This window comes from Vicia villosa, linkage group LG7 (genome assembly GCF_029867415.1).
Source record: "Vicia villosa cultivar HV-30 ecotype Madison, WI linkage group LG7, Vvil1.0, whole genome shotgun sequence".
In the NCBI taxonomy this organism is placed as follows: domain Eukaryota; kingdom Viridiplantae; phylum Streptophyta; class Magnoliopsida; order Fabales; family Fabaceae; genus Vicia; species Vicia villosa.
This window is the reverse complement of record NC_081186.1, coordinates 43,459,172-43,481,496: the sequence shown is the minus strand read 5'-3', so window position 1 is coordinate 43,481,496 and position 22,325 is coordinate 43,459,172. Positions and strand designations below refer to the sequence as shown.

Sequence of the window (22,325 nt, the reverse complement as noted above, 5' to 3'; positions counted from 1 at the left end):
TTTCGTCAAAGAAAATAAATCAGAATCTCCCGGCAGATCAACAAATGATTCCCCAGCGGAGTCAGTGAATGGTAGTCTTCGTCCAGAAGATAGTTCATGATCCCTAGCGAAATCAGCAAATGGCAGTCTCTTTCAGCAGAGGACAGTTTGCTCACTTTCTTTCATGACAGGGTCGATGAATGGCAGTCTCTCCCAGTAGAAGACAGTTTGTTTCCCCAGCAGTTAGCGAATGGCAGTCTCTTTCAGCAGAAGACAGTTTGCTCACTTCCTCACAACAGGGTCGACAAATGGCAGTCTCTCCCAGTAGAAGACAGTTTGTTTTCCCCAGCAGTCAGCAAATGGCAGTCTCTTTCATCAGAAGACAGTTTGCTCACTTTCTCACAGCAGGGTCTACAAATGGCAGTCTCTCCCAGTAGAAGACAGTTTGTTCCCCTAAGCGATTGGCAAATGGCAGTCTTTTCCCAAGAAAAGACAGTTTGCCTGTTAAATACTCAAAGAGATCGACAAATGGCAGTTTCTTCAAACAGTTTGTCTGTTTCTGGGATGTTTAACTCCCCACAGAGTCGATGAATGGCAGTTTTCCTCTTAGGAAAACAGTTTGTTGATTCCCCAGGCAACAGTCGATGAATGGCAGTTTTCACCCCGAAAACAGTTTGTCCGCCTTCAAACAAAGTCATTAGCCCCTCAAAAGAGCGCGGGCCCATATGACAATCTTTCAAAGACGTCAAGTCAAAAGGGAAGATGGTGAAGTTTCTTTACAGCCGTCAAATGGCATCTTACCTCCAAGCGATGGTAAGAAGTTTGATGAGGAAACAAACCTTTGAAGTTTCTTTACAGCCGTCAAATGGCATCTTACCTCCAAGCGATGGTAAGAAGTTTGATGAGGAAACAAACCTTTGCAGTTTCTCTACAGCCGTCAAATGGCATCTTACCTCCAAGCGATGGTAAGAAGTTTGACGAGGAAACAAACCCTTGAAGTTTCTTTACTACCGTCAAATGGCATCTTATCTCCAAGCATTGATAAGAAGTTTGACGAGGAAACAAACCTTTGGAGATTTTCTCTTTATCTGAGATATCGTCCAAACACAACTGAGGCCAGTTTCGAGATATGGACATCCGAAACGAGAAGAGGTTGTTTACCTTTCTCTAAGTATCAACACTTAGTTAAAGAAGATGGATTGCGCATCCTGCACTGCCATCCATTCACCAGAATCCACATCAAGTATTTCTACAGGAGTTTATCTCCTCGTCCCCCACCGAATGCAACAACGGGACCAAGTCATGCAACGACTATGTCAGTTACAACATCTCAGGAGTGCCCAAAATTCGGGCATTCTTTGATATTTAAGTCTCTTTTACGCAGGAGAGATCGAGATATCAATCTCTCTCCCTCCGGATAAAAGAAACTTAAATAGGGGCATCTGTCATACCCTAATTTTTGACCCCCCTGAGATGACATATCTCCAAGATTTTCATCAGGTCAAGACAAGTACCCAGAGCAGTCAATTTCTCCATCTGGTACCTAATCGAGGATGCTCAAAGACAAGAAAGCTCAGGCAAAGGATCAATCAATACAAGGATTAGTCTCTAATACAATCATGGGGCTCAAGGACTTCATTTTTCTCATCTATGATTGATTAGACATCCAGTCATTTAAGCACAGGTTTACTCAGGTCACCAGACTAGGGTTTTGAGCCTATCAGGGACTGAAATCAGGGATCACATTTGGGAAACCCTAAAAAGCCTCAGAGGGTCATTCAAAGACATCAATCATCTTCAAATACCTCATATGACAAGATCTACTAGACATCACACTTCAATTCAAAGTCTACAGTCATTATTCTCACATGGTCGACAAATTAGGGTTTTGACCTAATTCACCAAGATAGTTGACTTTTAATCAGGGCATGAATCCAAAACTCAAGACATGATTCAAGGATCTCTACTACCTCAATATAATCCATTTACATCATTCATTTGAGGAGAAGATCTTGTTTCTACACAAAAGCCCAAAAATTCACTTTGTCAGGAAAAAGTCAACTGTAAAGGATCATCATTGACTTTTAAGGTTTTTGGTCAAAAAATGACTTTCAAAGATCAATATCATCAATATATGGATGTCAAAGTCATTTGGCCAAAGAAATTCAAAGAAATTCATCAAGGAGCGAAAAGTCGGGAATTAGGGTTTTTGAAGGCATGGTGAGATCTCAAAATTTCACCTACACAACTCAAAAAAACTTCCAACATGAAAGTTGTAGATCTTGCAAAATAAAACAACATCTTACAAGGGAACTTTTTCCAAAAGATCAATCATTTTTGAAGTTTTGGAAATTTTGAAGTTTAGGTCATAAACACTTAGAAATTTTTCTAAGTGTTTTTAACCTAGTTTTCATCCAACTTTGGGCTCATTTTTCACAAATTTCCCAAATGATTCTGAAGAAGACATAAACTAATGATTTGAAGTAGATGTTTAGGGCTTTCCAAATTGTGTTCAACCTTCTCAAAATTCAAATTGAGCTAGGAGTTATGCTTGTTCAAAGTTGGCCTCATGAAGTGAAATTATAGGTCATGCATCATTTTGGAACTTGGAAGTTTTGTGCACATGACCTCAAATACTGATGCTACATGACCCATAATACATCTGCAAACATGCCATGCATCCATTTTCACCATGCCATGATAATTGAAGAAGATTCCTAAAACAAGAACATGTGATTATGTAATGATTACATTTGAGAATTTATGGCAAATTGATGAATCACCCAAGGAATCTTCTCACCAGCCAATTAGAGCTCACTTTGCATCTGAATTGTCCCCTAAGATCAGATAGAATCAATGGATAGGGGAGGTGGCTCGAAAATGCAATGATCACACTTGGATATTCTTTGAAATTTCTTCATGGCTAAGAAACCAAACTTGCTTCACTAAGCAAGCTCACTCTCCCAATCAGTACTGAGACATTTGCCTATAAATAGAGGCCTCATTCTCATTCAGAAAACACACCAAAGCAACCATATTCCTTGCTTTCTCTTTCTCTCCTCTTGTTCATTGTTTTTCAAAGTTCTTTGGCAAGAAGAATCGTTTTCTTCAAACCAGAGCTTATCTTTGAGAAGTGAGCATTCTAACATCTCAAGGGAGGTCATTTGAGGTGATCCAAGCACCTGGATCACTTCTGTAGGTGGAGGAACACCATTGTTGCTCTCACTTTGGAGCATTTGCAGTTGGAGGTCCATGGAGTGATTCAGAAGGTTTCAAGGCAAGCCAATCATCCAGACACACTCCTCAGGTCATAGTGAAGCTAACCAGATGGCTGCAGCTCATCTGTAACTCCAAATTCAACAACCTCCATGTTCACTTGAAGCTGAAATCGAGGGAGGACCATAGAGCAATTCAGGAGGATTCAAGCTCCAATAAGCATTCAGTTATCATCATTGAGTCTCAGGGAAGCTGTTGAGATCATTCATTCAAGCCCAGTTGCTCTCAATCATCCTCACGATCTCCATTTTCAGAGGTAAGTTTCTGAACTCCACCTCTTTAATTTAAGTACTCTTTGTGAAATAGCTCGATTCTATCTTGTTCAGCATCATCAGAGGATTGAAAACCCTCTATCATCATCCATTTATCTTTCAGTATAGTCATTTAATTTAATTTTGAAATTTTAGGGTTCTTCACGATTTCTGGTAAATTAGTTAGATGTAGTTAATATTAGTTCATGTTAGTTACATATTTAGAATCGTGAGTGAATTTAGAGCAAGTTTCATGTTTACATCGTGGCAAATGGTTGAGAAATGAGTGAGTTCAGAAATTCAAAAATGTTGAGCTTGAGGTTGAAGACGAAGATGGTGGTGGCGCGCAAATTTGAATTCTCAGGGGAGAGTTTATTTTATTTTGAAAGGTATGCGTTTTATTAACGACTGAACAACTTGCCCTACTGGCCACACATGCGCCCTTAGTCTCATCATGCCACAAGTCTGGGGTTCGAATCCCCCTCGCCCCAGACTTTTTGTTTCATTTATTTTTCAATGTTTTGCTACTTGTTTTAAAATATAATGAATTGAATGCAAGTTACTATCATCACACGCGCGTTGGCTCAGTGGTGTTTGTTTTGAGTGTGTAACCTAGAGGGCGTGGGTTCAAACCCTCCAAGGGCCAAAACTTTTTTTTTCACACACAATTTCTTTCATTTTCTCACAAACTTCACATATTTATTTAACCTATCAAATTAATTTATTTTCACTTCATTTTTCACACACTTATCATTTAATATACCTATTTTGTGAATAATAAAAAAAAAATCATAAAAATATTATTTATTTCATATATTTTTATTAGGTTTAAAATAGTATATTTAAGTGTTTTCTAAAATACTTTAAATACATATATTCACTTTGTTTTAACCTAATCATTTTGTAAATAAATTTTATGATAAAACCCTAATTGTTTAGGTCTTAATTAAGTAAAAATCTTTATTTTTACTTTGATTAAGTTGACTTTTGTCAATATTCAAAACTGTTTTCAATCTCTGATTAAACGGATGATTTAGGTTTTCAAACAACAAAACCTCATATCATTCCAAATCATTTTCAAACTTTTGTCATAACCAGTACTGTAAAGTACTGGGCCTCTAATAGAGTGTAAGTCCCAAAAACCTTCTCTTCTTAGCTTGTTTTCAAAACTGTATTTTCAAAATCTTCTTTCTGTTTTCAAAACATTCTTCTGGTATTTGAAGGGCATTATTCCCGGTGAAACTCTTCAGATACCTATGTGACCTTTGTCCATCTTCACTTCTTCTGTTTTCAAAAACCATTAACTGTTTATCATATATATTCAACTGTTATCAACAAAACAACAAAAATACTGTTGAGGCTCTGTACATACTTCTTCAAAGGCCTCCACTCCATCCAGGTTAGGCTTTACAAGCTTTCAATTTACAGTCTTTGTTTAAATTACTGTCAAATATAAACTGTGCATATATACATATATTTGTTTAGGACTACGTTTGAGTGTAAACCCTAGGACAGTAAACTATATATATATATTATAGGAATATGGCCTAGGATTGAGAATGTCTTCCCGGTGAAGGCTCTTTCCTAATTAGAGATCTGTAGTTCAAAACCCCAAGATGAATTATTCCCGGTGAAACATCTTGGCAAAAACCTTAGAATCCAAAAATAATAGGGCACATCCACCCAAAGAGGAATTATTCCCGGTGAAACCTCTTACCCATTTGCTTAGAGCCAAAATAAGTTCAAAACTACATAGCTTTCTCTTGTGCTATAACAAGGACCCTCGATTAGCCTCCTCTTGGGCTTTGTACAAGGACCCACAGGCTTCTTAAAAGCATTTCCAGCTTCCTCTTGAGCTTGTATACAAGGACCCATCAGGTTTCTTATAAACATAGGAACAGGTCTTTAGTCACCTTTTAGCCTACCCTGGTGAGTTTCTTCCAATTTAAACCAGACTTTAAACAAGCTAAGTTTGTCTCAATTTTACATTGAGTACACCTTTTGGAATGAGAGACATGGACAGTCTCTGTCACCCTTATCTTCATCAATCCTCCTTAGTAGAGTCTAGGATCTATGTTTTGGTCATCCTCAGCATTGAGTCAGCCTTCATCTTGGGCTTTAAACAAGAAGTCTCCACTAGATAATCTTTCTGCCAATCTTTTCATCCTTAATAATTAATGGAGTGCTACCCAAATTAATCATTTCAAAAATCCCTGGAAAGGGTTAGCCTCCAACACATTCTTTTATTCTTTAACAAAATCCCTGGAAAGGGTTAGCCTCCAAAAATCAGTTAATAAATAAAATAAAGGTTCATTTCTCTTAGGAGATAATTTTCCCAAAAGAGTCAAAACCCCTGGAAAGGGTCAGCCTCCAAAACAAACAAAAACATGATAAAGTCAGTCTTTTAGTAGACAAATTCTCCAGCTGAGTCAAAATCCCTGGAAAGGGTTAGCTTCCAAAGAAAAACAGTCTTTTAATAAGTAAAATCTCTCCAGTAGAGTCAAAACCAACAAAAACAGTTAGCCTCAACCTTGGGCTTCATACAAGGCACCAAATAATAAAACTCCCCTGTCAAGAGTCAGCCTCAACCTTGGGCATTGTACAAGGCAGATAATAGAGTCTCCCCAGTGAGTTCTTCATTACTCAGTAGCCACAACCTTGGGCTTTGTACAAGGCAGATAAATCATATTTTCATGTGTCAAAGATTCCTAACACTTAGGATCTTTCCCCATAGAGTCATCCATACTCAATTCATTAAAAAAAGAGTCCGCCACAACCTTGGGCTTTGTACAAGGCACATCAAAATAGAGTCATAATCTAAAAAACCCAATTTTCTCAGCAGTCAGCCACAACCTTGGGCTTTGTACAAGGCACACAAATAGAGTCTCCCTAAGTAGAGTCAGCCTCAATTCTGGGCTTTGTACAGAACACCAAATAAAATCCATCAAATAGACTTTCCCTAAACAGAGTCAGCCTCAATTCTGGGCTTTGTACAGAACACAAAAATACCCTGTAATTAACCCCCAGTGGAGTCATCTCCCAGAGTCAAATAATCATTAATTAATCAATCAAAAAGCCTCAAGCTTGGGCCTCATTCAAGCCAGCTAAAGTCAAATCTTTTATACAGTAGATAGACATAGCTTATCTCTATAGAGAGATATTTTTACTATTCTACCACATTCAAACAAACAAACATTTCAATTTCAATTTCAATTTCAATCAAGTCTCCCATTTAGGATTTTGAAAGGCATGAGCTGGCAGTAAAACCCAGACATGTGCTAACTTTCCCTAATTTGGACGAGCATCTTTCTTTCATTTAAGAGGCATCTGACTGGCATACTTGTACACACAAGTAAGGTCCCCCTCTTGAATGAAATGAATTCAGTTATTCTGTCACTCCTTCAAAATGTTTGTGGTAGAATAGTATTAATACCTCTCTGTAGAGATAATTTCATGTCTCTTTACTGTAAACAGAGATTTAATTCCAAGCTTCAACCTTGAGCTTCAAGCAAGGCACCAAAAATCATTAATTTCCCTAGTTAGTTCCCCGAACTACATTAAGCTCTGACTTCCACTAGGGATATGTAGGCATGAGGTTCACAAGGAATCTCAGCGAGCTAATAAAATACCAAAAATAGTCAGTCTGTCTATCTGTCTGTCTTTTCAAAATAATTCAATTCCTTCTCCTAATACAAAGGAGAAACTTTCCCAATCATTAGCAATAAGCACAAACACAAATGACACAGAGAAGGTTCCTGTAGAGTACTACAGATATGTAGGGTGTTTAAACACTTCCCTATGTATAACCGACCCCCCGGACTCCAGAATTTCTAGTCTAGGTGAAATCCCCACACTTAGCAAACTCCTAGGGTTTAGTTGAGATCTTTTTTCCCCTTTCCTACTCGTAGGACAAATAAGAAAGTTCGTGTGATATCGTAGGAAGAACTGAAACAAAATTCATCCCACCACGGGCGCATTCTCCTTCCAAATTTCGCGTGAAGGGTCTAGCGTGCCGTCCTCCCAAGTGAAACGGGGAGGTAAAGAAAACGACACCACAGTACTGAAATCAGTTTTAGTGATTGGAATTTGAAAATGAAAATTGGGCAAGAACTTAAATTATTTTAGTGATGGTTATTTTAGTTTACAATGTTATATATATATATATATATATATATATATATATATATATATATATATATATATATATATATATATATATATATATATATATATATATATATATATATATAATGACATATTTATGTAATGATACAGAAATAAACCGTGGCAAGATAAATGGTTTAGAAAGCATAACATATAACAACGGTTTTAAATATGTGGTCATAACCAAACTGTGGCTATATCTTGAACCAAAACTGCATCGTAAACGTTAAATTGAAACCGTGGCTTTACCATATAGCCACAGTTTTGCAGTCATGGCAAATACGAACCGCGACCTTAATCAAGCTACCTAAACCGTGGCCTAAAAAAGCCACGGTTGTCAAAAAGGCGTGGTCTATACCAAAAAACCGTGGACTTTACTTTAGGCCACGGCCGCATACTCCACCGTTGGATTTCCGTGGCCAAACCGTGGCCTCAGCGTTACGCCACGGTTATTTTGCATATAGCCTCGGTTTCTTGGGCGTGGCAGGAGACCTTTTTTTTGTAGTGATTGGAGACTAGGTAGTGAGTCGATGCTCTGGTCACGTAACACTGGGTAGATTAGGTGTATTGAAGTCATGTTATAATTGCGTATGTATTATGCTATGACTTGTGAACTTATTTATTGGTTACATGTCTTTTGAGAGGCTTACAAGCCAAACCTTTTGATTATGTTTTATGTTGAATTGAGACTACTAGTTGATGTATGATCATGGTATGGGACATGAATCATTATAAGTCACATGAGTATCATATATTTCCGCTGTGAATGCATATCCAGGTTAAATTGTGATTTGATATTGAGTGTTATTAAATGACCAGGAGTATTGTGCTGTGTAGATAAATGCTGTCAGTTTTTTTAAGGTTTTTAATTCTTCTAAAATCATCAATGTGACGCCCTTTTGAAGTATATGCATGTTATTCTCTGATTATATGTTAAATATTATGGGGTATAAAAAGAGGGTGTTACATTAGTGGTATCAGAGCATGGTCGACCAGTTGGTTAATAGTCTTTAATGTTTTCTTATCTTGTTGTATTTGATTTGTGTATCTGACACGATCGATACTGTTTGTCTGGTTGTTTGGTTGACTAGGACGATGGTTGCAGGCAGGAATGATGATGCTATTGCTGAGGCGTTGAGGATGTTGGCTGGCTCTATTGGTCAGATTCCTCAAGCGAATGCTGGTAACCGAAACGGAGATGATGATGAGTATCGTGCTTTAGGGAGATTCTAGAGGAACAATCCTCCTGTTTTTGAAGGTGAACATGAACCTGATAAAGCTCAAGCTTGGCTGAAGGCGATTGATAAGATCTTCAGAGTTATGAACTGTACTGATGCTCAGAGAGTGCAGTTTGGTACTCATATGCTGGAAAAGGAAGCTGAAGATTGGTGGAACAACACTCTTCAGAGGTTTGAAGAAGATGGAATTGAAGTTACTTGGGATCTTTTCCGTGATGTTTTCTTGGAGAACTATTTTCCTGAAGATTGTCGTGGGAAGAAAGAGGTGGAGTTCCTTGAGTTGAAGCAAGGAAATGGTACTGTTGCTGTTTATGCTGCTAAGTTTCAGGAGCTTATCAAGTATTGTCCCCACTATAATACTGCTAATGCTGAGAGATCTAAATGTTTGAAGTTTGTGAATGGCTTGAGACATGATATCAAGAAGGCTATTGGTTACCAACAGATTACCCGTTTTACTGAGTTGGTTAACAAGAGTCGGATTTATGATGAGGATAGTAGAGAGAGTTCCTCTATCTACAAGATTTTGAAAGGAAAGAATCAGGATTGTGGGAAACCGTATGATGATAAGAGGAAACAAGCTGGTTTTGGCAAGAAGCCAAGTTGGGGAGGATCTTCTAATTCACCTAAGTGCTTCAGATGTGGAGTTGAGGGTCATAAAGCTGCTGAGTGCAAGAAAGAGGTTACTACTTGTTTCAAGTGTGGCAAGTATGGTCACATAGCTACTAATTGTAGAGGTGGTTCGAATGTGACTTGTTTCAAATGTGGAGAGAAAGGCCACGTTAGTACAAAATGTGACAAGCCAAAGAAGGAGCAAGCAAAAGGAAAAGTGTTCGCATTGTCTGGTGCGGGAGCCACTACTGATGAGAGGCTAATTTAAGGTACGTGCTTCATTAATGGTACACCTTTGATTGCTATTATTGATACTGGTGCGGCACATTCTTTCATTTCCTTGGATTGTGCTAGAAGATTGAATCTTGTATTATCTGATATGCGTAGAAGTATGGTTATTGATACACCTGCTATGGGTTCTGTTTCTACTTCTTATGTATGTCTGAATTGTCCATTGAGTATCTTTGGTAGGGATTTCGGGATCGATTTAGTTTGCCTTCCCTTAGAACAACTTGATGTGATTTTGGGCATGAATTGGTTGGAATTTAATCGTGTGCATATCAACTGTTTTAATAAGACGGTCATCTTTCCTGAGAATTATGTTAAAGAAGATTTATTCTTGTCCGCTAAGCAAGTCGACGAATTAGTTCAGAGTGGAGCTGAATTGTTTATGTTGTTAGCAACCTTAGATGTGCGCGAGAAGAGAACCATCGAGGAATTGCCTATAGTTTGTGAATTTGCGGAGGTATTTCCTGATGATATAATTGATTTACCACCAGAACGAGAAGTTGAGTTTTTGATTGATTTAGTTCTTGGAACTAGTCCCGTATCGATGGCTCCATATAGGATGTCTGCTTCTGAGTTGAAAGAGTTGAAGAGTCAACTTGAAGAGTTGCTTGAGAAGAGATTTATTCGTCCTAGTGTATCTCCGTGGGGTGCACCTGTTCTTTTGGTCAAGAAGAAAGAAGGTTCGATGAGATTATGTGTTGATTATAGGCAATTGAACAAAGTGACAATTGAGAACCGATATCCACTTCCGAGAATTGATGACTTGATGGATCAGTTGGTTGGAGCATGTGTGTTTAGCAAGATTGACTTGAGGTCTGGTTATCATCAGATTCGCGTTAGAGCTGAGGATATTCAGAAAACTTCTTTTCGGACGAGGTATGGTCATTACGAATATTCGGTGATGCCGTTTGGTGTGACTAATGCACCTGGTGTGTTCATGGAATATATGAATAGGATCTTTCATGGCTATCTGGATAAGTTTGTTGTGGTATTCATTGATGACATCTTGATTTACTCTAAGAGTGAAGAAGAGCATGCTGAGCACTTGAGAGTTGTTCTATCCGTGTTGAAAGAGAAGAAGTTGTTTGCTAAGCTATCTAAATGTGAGTTTTGGTTAAGTGAAGTAAGCTTTCTCGGGCATGTGATTTCAAGTGGAGGTATTTCTGTTGATCCTTCGAAGATTGAGGCTGTATCCCAATGGGAGGCACCTAAGTTTGTTGCTGAGATTAGAAGTTTTCTTGGTTTGGCTGGTTATTACAGGAAGTTCATTGAAGGGTTTTCGAAGTTGTCGTTACCGTTGACGCAGTTGACTAGAAAGGGTCAAGCCTTTATTTGGACTTCGCAATGTGAAGAGAATTTCCAAGAACTCAAGAGAAGATTGACTTCTGCTCCCATTTTGATTTTACTGGATCCGTTAGAACCTTTCGTGGTATATTGTGATGCTTCTTTGTTGGGATTGGGAGGTGTTCTAATGCAAAGAGGACAAGTTGTAGCTTATGCTTCAAGGCAACTCAAAGTTCATGAGAGGAATTATCCTACACATGATTTGGAGTTGGCGGCTGTGGTGTTTGTGTTAAAGCTTTGGAGACATTATTTGTTTGGATCAAGGTTTGATGTGTTTAGTGATCACAAGAGCTTGAAGTACTTGTTCGATCAGAAAGAGTTGAATATGAGACAAAGAAGATGGTTGGAATTCTTGAAGGACTACGATTTTGGTCTAAACTACCATCCTGGTAAAGCGAATGTTGTAGCCGATGCATTGAGTAGGAAGTCATTACACATGTCTATGTTGATGGTTCGAGAGTTTGAATTATTGGAACAATTTAGAGACTTGAGTTTGTTATGCGAAGAGACTTCTAGTGGTGTGAAGCTTGGTATGTTGAAGCTTACTAGTGGTATTTTGGATGAGATTCGAGAAGGACAGAAATCTGATTTGGGTTTGGTTGATCGATTCACATTGATTAATCAAGGAAGAGGTGGTGACTTTCGAATTGATGAGAATGGTATTATGAAGTGTCGTGATCGAGTTTGTGTTCCAGATGTTGCGGATTTGAGAAAGAGGATTCTTGAGGAAGGACATAGAAGTGGTTTAAGTATTCATCCGGGCGCTACTAAAATGTATCAAGATCTGAGGAAAATGTTTTGGTGGCAAGGTATGAAGAAGGACATAGCAGAATTTGTGTATTCTTGTTTGACTTGCCAAAAGTCAAAGATTGAACATCAAAAACCGTCTGGTTTGATGCAACCGTTATCTATTCCCGAGTGGAAGTGGGATAGTATCTCGATGGATTTTGTTTCAAGTTTGCCGAGGACATCGAGTAATTGTGAGGTGATCGGTAAAATAGCAAGTGTACTATTTTGCCTCTGTAGTAATAATAGGGAAATTCCCCGAATGTCGATCTCAAGGACTGCGTAGTAATATCGAGTTCAAATTATAGATCAATTAAACAAAAACTAATATTGGGGTTTTGTTTGCAAATTGTCACTAAACAATAATTAAAATAAGCAGAAAAGTAAATTGACTTTTTGACAAATATGAGTATTATGCTAGGGGTATAGTGTGTGATTGTTCCTGTAATAACATTGGATTAAGATCTCCTCAACAAGTTCATACTATTCAATTACCAGCCCTTTAGGATATTTTCCCCTAATTCCTTAGCGGGAAAACCTTTGAACATTCATCCTAAATCCTAAGCCCTTAGAGAATTATGATGAAATCAAGCCTTTATGTTATCAAGAGTTAACCGGTAACTATAGGGTATCCCTAGTCCTAGGTGATATCTACTATAGTCTAATCGTACAAAAACCTTAACAACCGCGGTCCAGCAAATCGTTAACCGTAAATCAATCCTTGTTTGTCCGACAAAGAAAGCATAAAAACATTGTATAATCAAATTGAATAATAAAACATGCAATTGAGGAAATCAAGAATTCAAAGTCATTACATGATCCAATTAGGGACACCCCCTAGCATTGGGGATTAGCTACTCATATCGTTCAAAGAAAACAAAATATAAAATAGAGACATTACAAGAATTGAGATGATAGTTGATATTCAATCGCTTCCGTTCATGAAAATCTTCTTCTCTCCCAAACCCTTGTTTTCTCCAATCTTCAATCGTGTTTCTTCTCTCGGCCAAAAAGTCCCTTCTTTCTTGCCCTAAAGTTGTTTTTATAATCAATCTTTCATCCCGGTTGAAACCAAATGCCAAGAATACCCTTAATGATCCCATTTGAGTGAGGAAGCTTAAAAACACATATTCAGCCCGCGCTCATCAACACGGGCCGTGTTCCTGCACACGGGCGCCCGTGTTGATCCTCTGACTTTGGTTCAAACTCGCATTTCCAGCCACATTTCAACACGGGTGGCCGTGTTGATTAACACGGTCCTTGTGAGACCTTAACTTCATAATTTGGCTTTGTGTTCTTCATCAAAGTTGTAGCCCTTTTCGTTAGCAAAATTTTGCCATTGGAACCGCGTCAATCGGAGTTACGAAGCTCTAGTTATGATCAAAATACTACACACCTGTCACGATGCGAAACATGCTGAAAATTTCTAGATCTCACACCTGCTAACACGAGTCGTGTCAGCCCCTTGACTTTCATCTCTTTTGCATTTTCTTGGCCACGCTTCATCCTAACACGGTCAATTTCAGGTGACAGAGGTGGTCGTGTCAGACCTCATGTAGCTTGACTTTTCACTTCCTTCGAAACTCCTCTTTTTGTACTTTTTGGCATTGATTTGTCTCGATTTATTCCTTTAAGCATGCAAACAGTAAAATACACAACCAAAGCATAAAATGTAGAATTAAGAAATAAAACACTCAATAACATAACTTAAACATACTTAAAAACAACGGTAAATATATGTGTGAAAACCACTGATCAAACTCCCCCAAACTTAAACCGTTGCTTGACCTCAAGCGACAATTACAAAAGTTAATGACCCTCAAAGCACACGGTGTTCATACGTGAGATATCCAGCTGTATTGATCAAGAAACATTTGGTTCGGCATTCACATGACGCGACGATTTTTGTTACCATATTAAACCTCGAGCTCCCGTTTCGGATACCTCTCCAACTATGCTTTGCACTTAAGTCTCTTTCCGATTTTCCTCCTCTTTCATTCGGACAATCATTATAAGGCACTACATCTCTTATAATACTTATCACCTGCATGAGACGAATCAAGGCTTCTTATTTTCTTTTCGTGGCACCAAACTAGCAGCATTTGCTACTTTTTATTACCGATGAAATTTTCAAACTTTGCAGTTATATATTGTCCTTTTGGACGACGTTTGGGGATCAATCTCCTTTGGGCTGAATAACCGGGTGAGGGTTACCCAACTTAGCGAGCCGATTGCCTTTTACCGCCTTTTCATCATTTGGTGCCAACTTTATATCTCTTTTTTTTTCTCAACCAGTCACCATGCAAGTGAATCTGAATTATGCCCGACTGTATCAATAAACTACTCGAGAAGTACTTCTCAGGAGACAAGTACTATGGTGCAAATCTACACGTTAGACTCGTATTTCTTTTAGGGAACCAAGGGTGTTTAAACAAACCTCTTCTTGTCACATTATTCCGCACTTCCTGTCCTCAAACAAACCTCGCTTCATCTCTATATACTATTCCTGATCACTCTTTAGGATCAAAACTTCTTCAACAAAAAGTAAAATTTCGGTCAAAATTTGGGCAGAATTCACTTCATGGTTTCACATCATAATAACATAAAAATAACATAAAAATAAAATGCAAAGAGAAAAGCCTCCCCCAAACTTGAACTAAACATTGGCCTCAATGTTTCAGAACGAGCCTGAGAGCGGTGACTCACAGAGGGTAATGCACTCTAATAATCACTTCCAAGCTTTCACCAGAGACGTCCTCTTTTATTTCCTGAAAATAACAAAAACAAACCGAAAAATTAATTATTAAAATCGTGGGTTGCCTCCCGCGAAGCGCTTCGGTTAACGTCGCATGGCTCGACGATCCATTCCCCTTGTTAGGGTGGCATATATGACACAAAGAACACATCATCTTTTTTCTTTCTTTTGTTTGGTAGCAATCCCATGAACTTAAAGTACCGATGATGTTGCTGCCAAATCCTTTTCAGCTTAATTTTATTGAACAAGGCATAAATGTCTTCCAATACTTTGTCAATTTCTTGTCTTTCATCTGCCTTGTTGTAAAAATAGTTTTTGGGGATACTCTTTTGTTGAAAATTTTCTTGTTGGATGTCCATATTTTCACAAATTGTTAAATTTGTGGTTTTATCCAAAACTCGATCATCTTCAAGTTTCCTTATTTCTTCTTCCCCATATTTCTTTTTTACCTCAAATTCTTCTATTCTTACTGCATCCTCTTCATCTGATGTTAAGCATTTTTCTTCTGGTTCCACATACTCTTCTTCCAACTGTAACTTTCTCCAAATAAACCTATATGGATAAAAGTTAGCTTCCTTACATTCATTCATAAGGATTCTTACCTCCCTCTTATATGCTTTGAAAATTTTAGTCGCCTCTTCCAAGGTGACTCCTGAATCAGGCGACCAACATGCAGGAGATACAGGTGGCAATGTATCAAAACAATACATAGCTACAAAACTCAGACAATTTGTTAGTAGCAAAGTATAGAAGAATTCATGAAGAAAAAGTAATCAACCTTTTTTTTCTTTTCTTTTTTATAATAAAATCAAATTCAAATAAACAAAAACTTAAAACAAAATTTTAGTTGACGAGCAACAAAATTTCAATTGAACTAAAATTAAAATTCTATATTTTGGCAGTCCCCGGCAACGGCGCCAAAAACTTGATCGGTAAAATAGCAAGTGTACTATTTTGCCTCTGTAGTAATAATAGGGAAATTCCCCGAATGTCGATCTCAAGGACTGCGTAGTAATATCGAGTTCAAATTATAGATCAATTAAACAAAAACTAATATTGGGGTTTTGTTTGCAAATTGTCACTAAACAATAATTAAAATAAGCAGAAAAGTAAATTGACTTTTTGACAAATATGAGTATTATGCTAGGGGTATAGTGTGTGATTGTTCCTGTAATAACATTGGATTAAGATCTCCTCAACAAGTTCATACTATTCAATTACCAGCCCTTTAGGATATTTTCCCCTAATTCCTTAGCGGGAAAACCTTTGAACATTCATCCTAAATCCTAAGCCCTTAGAGAATTATGATGAAATCAAGCCTTTATGTTATCAAGAGTTAACCGGTAAATATAGGGTATCCCTAGTCCTAGGTGATATCTACTATAGTCTAATCGTACAAAAACCTTAACAACTGCGGTCCAGCAAATCGTTAACCGTAAACCAATCCTTGTTTGTCCGACAAAGAAAGCATAAAAACATTGTATAATCAAATTGAATAATAAAACATGCAATTGAGGAAATCAAGAATTCAAAGTCATTACATGATCCAATTAGGGACACCCCCTAGCATTGGGGATTAGCTACTCATATCGTTCAAAGAAAACAAAATATAAAATAGAGACATTACAAGAATTGAGATGATAGTTGATATTCAATCGCTTCCGTTCATGAAAATCTTCTTCTCTCTCAAACCCTTGTTTTCTCCAATCTTCAATCGTGTTTCTTCTCTCGGCCAAAAAGTCCCTTCTTTCTTGCCCTAAAGTTGTTTTTATAATCAATCTTTCATCCCGGTTGAAACCAAATGCCAAGAATACCCTTAATGATCCCATTTGAGTGAGGAAGCTTAAAAACACATATTCAGCCCGCGCTCATCAACACGGGCCGTGTTCCTGCACACGGGCGCCCGTGTTGATCCTCTGACTTTGGTTCAAACTCGCATTTCCAGCCACATTTCAACACGGGTGGCCGTGTTGATTAACACGGTCCGTGTGAGACCTTAACTTCATAATTTGGCTTTGTGTTCTTCATCAAAGTTGTAGCCCTTTTCGTTAGCGAAATTTTGCCATGGGAACCGCGTCAATCGGAGTTACGAAGCTCTAGTTATGATCAAAATACTACACACCTGTCACGATGCGAAACATGCTGAAAATTTCTAGATCTCACACCTGCTAACACGAGTCGTGTCAGCCCCTTGACTTTCATCTCTTTTGCATTTTCTTGGCCACGCTTCATCCTAACACGGTCAATTTCAGGTGACAGAGGTGGTCGTGTCAGACCTCATGTAGCTTGACTTTTCACTTCCTTCGAAACTCCTCTTTTTGTACTTTTTGGCATTGATTTGTCTCGATTTATTCCTTTAAGCATGCAAACAGTAAAATACACAACCAAAGCATAAAATGTAGAATTAAGAAATAAAACACTCAATAACATAACTTAAACATACTTAAAAACAACGGTAAATATATGTGTGAAAACCACTGATCAAACTCCCCCAAACTTAAACCGTTGCTTGACCTCAAGCGACAATTACAAAAGTTAATGACCCTCAAAGCACACGGTGTTCATACGTGAGATATCCAGCTGTATTGATCAAGAAACATTTGGTTCGGCATTCACATGACGCGACGATTTTTGTTACCATATTAAACCTCGAGCTCCCGTTTCGGATACCTCTCCAACTATGCTTTGCACTTAAGTCTCTTTCCGATTTTCCTCCTCTTTCATTCGGACAATCATTATAAGGCACTACATCTCTTATAATACTTATCACCTGCATGAGACGAATCAAGGCTTCTTATTTTCTTTTCGTGGCACCAAACTAGCAGCATTTGCTACTTTTTATTACCGATGAAATTTTCAAACTTTGCAGTTATATATTGTCCTTTTGGACGACGTTTGGGGATCAATCTCCTTTGGGCTGAATAACCGGGTGAGGGTTACCCAACTTAGCGAGCCGATTGCTTTTTACCGCCTTTTCATCATTTGGTGCCAACTTTATATCTCTTTTTTTTTCTCAACCAGTCACCATGCAAGTGAATCTGAATTATGCCCGACTGTATCAATAAACTACTCGAGAAGTACTTCTCAGGAGACAAGTACTATGGTGCAAATCTACACGTTAGACTCGTATTTCTTTTAGGGAACCAAGGGTGTTTAAACAAACCTCTTCTTGTCACATTATTCCGCACTTCCTGTCCTCAAACAAACCTCGCTTCATCTCTATATACTATTCCTGATCACTCTTTAGGATCAAAACTTCTTCAACAAAAAGTAAAATTTCGGTCAAAATTTGGGCAGAATTCACTTCATGGTTTCACATCATAATAACATAAAAATAACATAAAAATAAAATGCAAAGAGAAAAGCCTCCCCCAAACTTGAACTAAACATTGGCCTCAATGTTTCAGAACGAGCCTGAGAGCGGTGACTCACAGAGGGTAATGCACTCTAATAATCACTTCCAAGCTTTCACCAGAGACGTCCTCTTTTATTTCCTGAAAATAACAAAAACAAACCGAAAAATTAATTATTAAAATCGTGGGTTGCCTCCCGCGAAGCGCTTCGGTTAACGTCGCATGGCTCGACGATCCATTCCCCTTGTTAGGGTGGCATATATGACACAAAGAACACATCATCTTTTTTCTTTCTTTTGTTTGGTAGCAATCCCATGAACTTAAAGTACCGATGATGTTGCTGCCAAATCCTTTTCAGCTTAATTTTATTGAACAAGGCATAAATGTCTTCCAATACTTTGTCAATTTCTTGTCTTTCATCTGCCTTGTTTTAAAAATAGTTTTTGGGGATACTCTTTTGTTGAAAATTTTCTTGTTGGATGTCCATATTTTCACAAATTGTTAAATTTGTGGTTTTATCCAAAACTCGATCATCTTCAAGTTTCCTTATTTCTTCTTCCCCATATTTCTTTTTTACCTCAAATTCTTCTATTCTTACTGCATCCTCTTCATCTGATGTTAAGCATTTTTCTTCTGGTTCCACATACTCTTCTTCCAACTGTAACTTTCTCCAAATAAACCTATATGGATAAAAGTTAGCTTCCTTACATTCATTCATAAGGATTCTTACCTCCCTCTTATATGCTTTGAAAATTTTAGTCGCCTCTTCCAAGGTGACTCCTGAATCAGGCGACCAACATGCAGGAGATACAGGTGGCAATGTATCAAAACAATACATAGCTACAAAACTCAGACAATTTGTTAGTAGCAAAGTATAGAAGAATTCATGAAGAAAAAGTAATCAACCTTTTTTTTCTTTTCTTTTTTATAATAAAATCAAATTCAAATAAACAAAAACTTAAAACAAAATTTTAGCTGACGAGCAACAAAATTTCAATTGAACTAAAATTAAAATTCTATATTTTGGCAGTCCCCGGCAACGGCGCCAAAAACTTGATCGGTAAAATAGCAAGTGTACTATTTTGCCTCTGTAGTAATAATAGGGAAATTCTCCGAATGTCGATCTCAAGGACTGCGTAGTAATATCGAGTTCAAATTATAGATCAATTAAACAAAAACTAATATTGGGGTTTTGTTTGCAAATTGTCACTAAACAATAATTAAAATAAGCAGAAAAGTAAATTGACTTTTTGACAAATATGAGTATTATGCTAGGGGTATAGTGTGTGATTGTTCCTGTAATAACATTGGATTAAGATCTCCTCAACAAGTTCATACTATTCAATTACCAGCCCTTTAGGATATTTTCCCCTAATTCCTTAGCGGGAAAACCTTTGAACATTCATCCTAAATCCTAAGCCCTTAGAGAATTATGATGAAATCAAGCCTTTATGTTATCAAGAGTTAACCGGTAACTATAGGGTATCCCTAGTCCTAGGTGATATCTACTATAGTCTAATCGTACAAAAACCTTAACAACTGCGGTCCAGCAAATCGTTAACCGTAAACCAATCCTTGTTTGTCCGACAAAGAAAGCATAAAAACATTGTATAATCAAATTGAATAATAAAACATGCAATTGAGGAAATCAAGAATTCAAAGTCATTACATGATCCAATTAGGGACACCCCCTAGCATTGGGGATTAGCTACTCATATCGTTCAAAGAAAACAAAATATAAAATAGAGACATTACAAGAATTGAGATGATAGTTGATATTCAATCGCTTCCGTTCATGAAAATCTTCTTCTCTCTCAAACCCTTGTTTTCTCCAATCTTCAATCGTGTTTCTTCTCTCGGCCAAAAAGTCCCTTCTTTCTTGCCCTAAAGTTGTTTTTATAATCAATCTTTCATCCCGGTTGAAACCAAATGCCAAGAATACCCTTAATGATCCCATTTGAGTGAGGAAGCTTAAAAACACATATTCAGCCCGCTCTCATCAACACGGGCCGTGTTCCTGCACACGGGCGCCCGTGTTGATCCTCTGACTTTGGTTCAAACTCGCATTTCCAGCCACATTTCAACACGGGTGGCCGTGTTGATTAACACGGTCCGTGTGAGACCTTAACTTCATAATTTGGCTTTGTGTTCTTCATCAAAGTTGTAGCCCTTTTCGTTAGCGAAATTTTGCCATTAGAACCGCGTCAATCGGAGTTACGAAGCTCTAGTTATGATCAAAATACTACACACCTGTCACGATGCGAAACATGCTGAAAATTTCTAGATCTCACACCTGCTAACACGAGTCGTGTCAGCCCCTTGACTTTCATCTCTTTTGCATTTTCTTGGCCACGCTTCATCCTAACACGGTCAATTTCAGGTGACAGAGGTGGTCGTGTCAGACCTCATGTAGCTTGACTTTTCACTTCCTTCGAAACTCCTCTTTTTGTACTTTTTGGCATTGATTTGTCTCGATTTATTCCTTTAAGCATGCAAACAGTAAAATACACAACCAAAGCATAAAATGTAGAATTAAGAAATAAAACACTCAATAACATAACTTAAACATACTTAAAAACAACAGTAAATATATGTGTGAAAACCACTGATCAAACTCCCCCAAACTTAAACCGTTGCTTGACCTCAAGCGACAATTACAAAAGTTAATGACCCTCAAAGCACACGGTGTTCATACGTGAGATATCCATCTGTATGGATCAAGAAACAGTTGGTTCGGCATTCACATGACGCGACGAGTTTTGTTACCACATTAAACCTCGAGCTCCCGTTTCGGATACCTCTCCAACTATGCTTTGCACTTAAGTCTCTTTCCGATTTTCCTCCTCTTTCATTCGGACAATCATTATAAGGCACTACATCTCTTATAATACTTATCACCTGCATGAGACGAATCAAGGCTTCTTATTTTCTTTTCGTGGCACCAAACTAGCAGCATTTGCTACTTTTTATTACCGATGAAATTTTCAAACTTTGCAGTTATATATTGTCCTTTTGGACGACGTTTGGGGATCAATCTCCTTTGGGCTGAATAACCGGGTGAGGGTTACCCAACTTAGCGAGCCGATTGCCTTTTACCGCCTTTTCATCATTTGGTGCCAACTTTATATCTCTTTTTTTTCTCAACCAGTCACCATGCAAGTGAATCTGAATTATGCCCGACTGTATCAATAAACTACTCGAGAAGTACTTCTCAGGAGACAAGTACTATGGTGCAAATCTACACGTTAGACTCGTATTTCTTTTAGGGAACCAAGGGTGTTTAAACAAACCTCTTCTTGTCACATTATTCCGCACTTCCTGTCCTCAAACAAACCTCGCTTCATCTCTATATACTATTCCTGATCACTCTTTAGGATCAAAACTTCTTCAACAAAAAGTAAAATTTCGGTCAAAATTTGGGCAGAATTCACTTCATGGTTTCACATCATACCAATAACATAAAAATAACATAAAAATAACATAAAAATAAAATGCAAAGAGAAAAGCCTCCCCCAAACTTGAACTAAACATTGGCCTCAATGTTTCAGAACGAGCCTGAGAGCGGTGACTCACAGAGGGTAATGCACTCTAATAATCACTTCCAAGCTTTCACCAGAGACGTCCTCTTTTATTTCCTAAAAATAACAAAAACAAACCGAAAAATTAATTATTAAAATCGTGGGTTGCCTCCCGCGAAGCGCTTCGGTTAACGTCGCATGGCTCGACGATCCATTCCCCTTGTTAGGGTGGCATATATGACACAAAGAACACATCATCTTTTTTCTTTCTTTTGTTTGGTAGCAATCCCATGAACTTAAAGTACCGATGATGTTGCTGCCAAATCCTTTTCAGCTTAATTTTATTGAACAAGGCATAAATGTCTTCCAATACTTTGTCAATTTCTTGTCTTTCATCTGCCTTGTTGTAAAAATAGTTTTTGGGGATACTCTTTTGTTGAAAATTTTCTTGTTGGATGTCCATATTTTCACAAATTGTTAAATTTGTGGTTTTATCCAAAACTCGATCATCATCAAGTTTCCTTATTTCTTCTTCCCCATATTTCTTTTTTACCTCAAATTCTTCTATTCTTACTGCATCCTCTTCATCTGATGTTAAGCATTTTTCTTCTGGTTCCACATACTCTTCTTCCAACTGTAACTTTCTCCAAATAAACCTATATGGATAAAAGTTAGCTTCCTTACATTCATTCATAAGGATTCTTACCTCCCTCTTATATGCTTTGAAAATTTTAGTCGCCTCTTCCAAGGTGACTCCTGAATCA

At 37.8% G+C, this 22,325-nt stretch overlaps 1 protein-coding gene across 1 annotated transcript; it reads left to right on the top strand.

Moving 5' to 3' along the window:
* The first annotated feature begins 8,990 nt into the window (after positions 1 to 8,990).
* LOC131618950 (uncharacterized) lies at positions 8,991 to 9,785 on the top strand. The gene is made up of 2 exons (XM_058890097.1): positions 8,991 to 9,173; positions 9,399 to 9,785. The coding sequence occupies exons 1-2, from the start codon at positions 8,991 to 8,993 to the stop codon at positions 9,783 to 9,785; spliced, it is 570 nt and encodes a 189-aa protein (XP_058746080.1).
* Positions 9,786 to 22,325: the final 12,540 nt, after the last annotated feature.